Source organism: Canis lupus, chromosome 31 (assembly GCF_048164855.1).
Source record: "Canis lupus baileyi chromosome 31, mCanLup2.hap1, whole genome shotgun sequence".
Lineage (NCBI taxonomy): Eukaryota > Metazoa > Chordata > Mammalia > Carnivora > Canidae > Canis > Canis lupus.
This window is the reverse complement of record NC_132868.1, coordinates 16,466,345-16,468,511: the sequence shown is the minus strand read 5'-3', so window position 1 is coordinate 16,468,511 and position 2,167 is coordinate 16,466,345. Positions and strand designations below refer to the sequence as shown.

The window sequence follows — 2,167 nt, the reverse complement described above, 5'->3', positions numbered from 1 at the left end:
GACTATTTTAGGATATGGTATAACTAAGTGAAAGAATAAATGTAAATCACTTAAAACCAGTTCTTGGCACATAATAAATACTGAGTGAATAGCTTTATATAAAAATATGAAAGGAGTATTCCCCAATGCTAAGGGATTTACAGCCTAATGGATTATTATTCTAAAACCTCTGCCTTTTGCCTCTGACCCTAAAAATTTGAAAAGCTTCGAAGACTTAGCTATGCAAATCTCAGATCAAAATACTTTCCTACTGGTTGCCCTTTAGGAAGATTTACTAAGGATATGTGAGTGCTTTACCAAATAAGGAAGCAAAGGAAAAGGAGTTAATACATGTTAACTCACTGAATGTATCTCGGTGATTTTGCATCTTTTTTCCCCATTGTCTTATTAAATCCTAATTAGTAGAAAAACATGTCCTGTCCCATGTCATAGATGGAGATACTGAGGCTCAAGCAGAATCAATAATCTTCCCATGGTCACAGCGCTAGAAGTGGATAGGATGGGATTCAAACCATGGTACGTGGTTCCAGAGCCCAAACTCTTGTCCAGCATTACCAGCTGCCTCCTCCATTCAGGTCCATCCCATGAAGAGATCTCAAATCCTCATCTAAAAACACAAGAGTTACATGGGATCTTCTTCAAGTAGAGGGGACATTTTCAAGAAAAATGTTGCAATACTTAATTTCTTGCTCAATCTTCTGAATAGTAGTATAATAGTGGGATTCCTTCCTTTTCACTTAGACTCTTCTAGGTAGAACCTTCTTTTTTCGGTTCTAAAAGATTACTGTGGACAGGGACATTTTTGAGGACTTGGATTCCCCTTTCCTTTTGTTTAATAGCACTTATACTCTTCTGAAGAAGGAAACACAAACATTTAAAACAGTGAATCATAAGTTAGGAAAGAAGGTTCCACCACACAGATCTTGTTCTGGTGTATGTTTATGACTGTCCCCTGTATTAACTGATCTTTCTGCACCAGCTCTACATTTTATAGCCTTCCCAAAACTCCACCCTTCCTACATGAACCTTTCCTGCTCCTAGTTCAGCCTCCCTTCCTGGGCTGCAGGAACTATGGTGATAGCCTGTGAAAGTCTAACCCAGGAGTCCTAGTGCCAGCAGAGGCTAAAGACTTCTTTGCTGGGCAGCTGTAAATGGAAAGCTCCCTAAGATATTAATGGCTCTAAGGAATTGGGTTCCCATCTACACCTACCCCTGACTGTAAGTTAGGTAGACCATAATTGGTCAAAATCACTAATCAAATTTAAGTCATTCTACAGAAGGCCAAGTGGCCCTAGATAGATAGAAATTTTCATTCTCACCTGCCCTCCATTCTATTTTCCATCCCTCTGTCTTTTTTTTAGTTTCTAGAAATAATTGTTCTTTTTCTACTGCCTAAAATGAAAGCACCCCACAGTTCATCTCACTTGACAGTACCCTCAACAGCTCCTTATCCTTTCTGTATAGCCTATTTTTTTAAAGTAGGCTCCATGCCCAGCGTGGAGGCTTACATGAGACTTGAACCCACAACCTTGAGATCAAGACCTGAGCTGAGATCAAGAGTTGGACACTTAACCAACTAAGCCACTCAGGCACCCCTAGACTTGATTTAAAACAAACAAACTGTACAAAACATTTAATACTTGCTCTTTTGGGGGGTATTTGACGTATCCCCAGTATATTATAGCTGAGCCATTAATCTGATTGCTTCAACATTAACATGACACTGTTGAGGAATCAGCTGTTTCTGCAGAGGTTCAAGGGAAAGGCCTTTTGAGAAATGGGGAAGTTCCCTTTGTATATCTACAAAAGCTTTATTCACTCTGTTAACTTTTTCATCACTCACAATGTTTATCTTCTTAAGATTAGTGGTAACTGGTTTTGCTTTATTTTTAGTCGTAAAGTTTTTTTGGCTGGCTATATGAAACAGATTCCTGGACTTCTGCCCTTTTAGTTTGCTCTTGGCCATTGGCTTCGATAACCCTGGTGGAGAACTCAAGCTCCAGGTGACGTCATCTCCCTTTCCATATAGACTTTAGAGTTCAAAGATGAAAAAGAATGAAGGGTGAAAATAGCCTGTTTAGCTAAAAGAGAGACACTTAAAAAGAATAATAATAAATAAAATAAAAAATAAAAGAGAGACACAGCGATTTATCACTCCAATGGTTGT

The 2,167-nt window shown here is 38.7% G+C and overlaps 1 protein-coding gene across 1 annotated transcript; it reads right to left on the bottom strand.

Moving 5' to 3' along the window:
- Nucleotides 1-1,678: 1,678 nt before the first annotated feature.
- Nucleotides 1,679-1,966, bottom strand: LOC140622415 (ribosomal biogenesis factor-like). Its single transcript, XM_072808145.1, has one exon. The coding sequence runs from the start codon at nucleotides 1,964-1,966 to the stop codon at nucleotides 1,679-1,681; it is 288 nt and encodes a 95-aa protein (XP_072664246.1).
- Between the last annotated feature and the right edge of the window lie 201 nt (nucleotides 1,967-2,167).

What these genes read in the sequence shown, in the direction of transcription:
- LOC140622415 (XM_072808145.1), bottom strand. Translation starts at nt 1,966, where the DNA reads ATGGCCAAGAGCAAACTAAAAGGGCAGAAGTCCAGGAATCTGTTTCAT.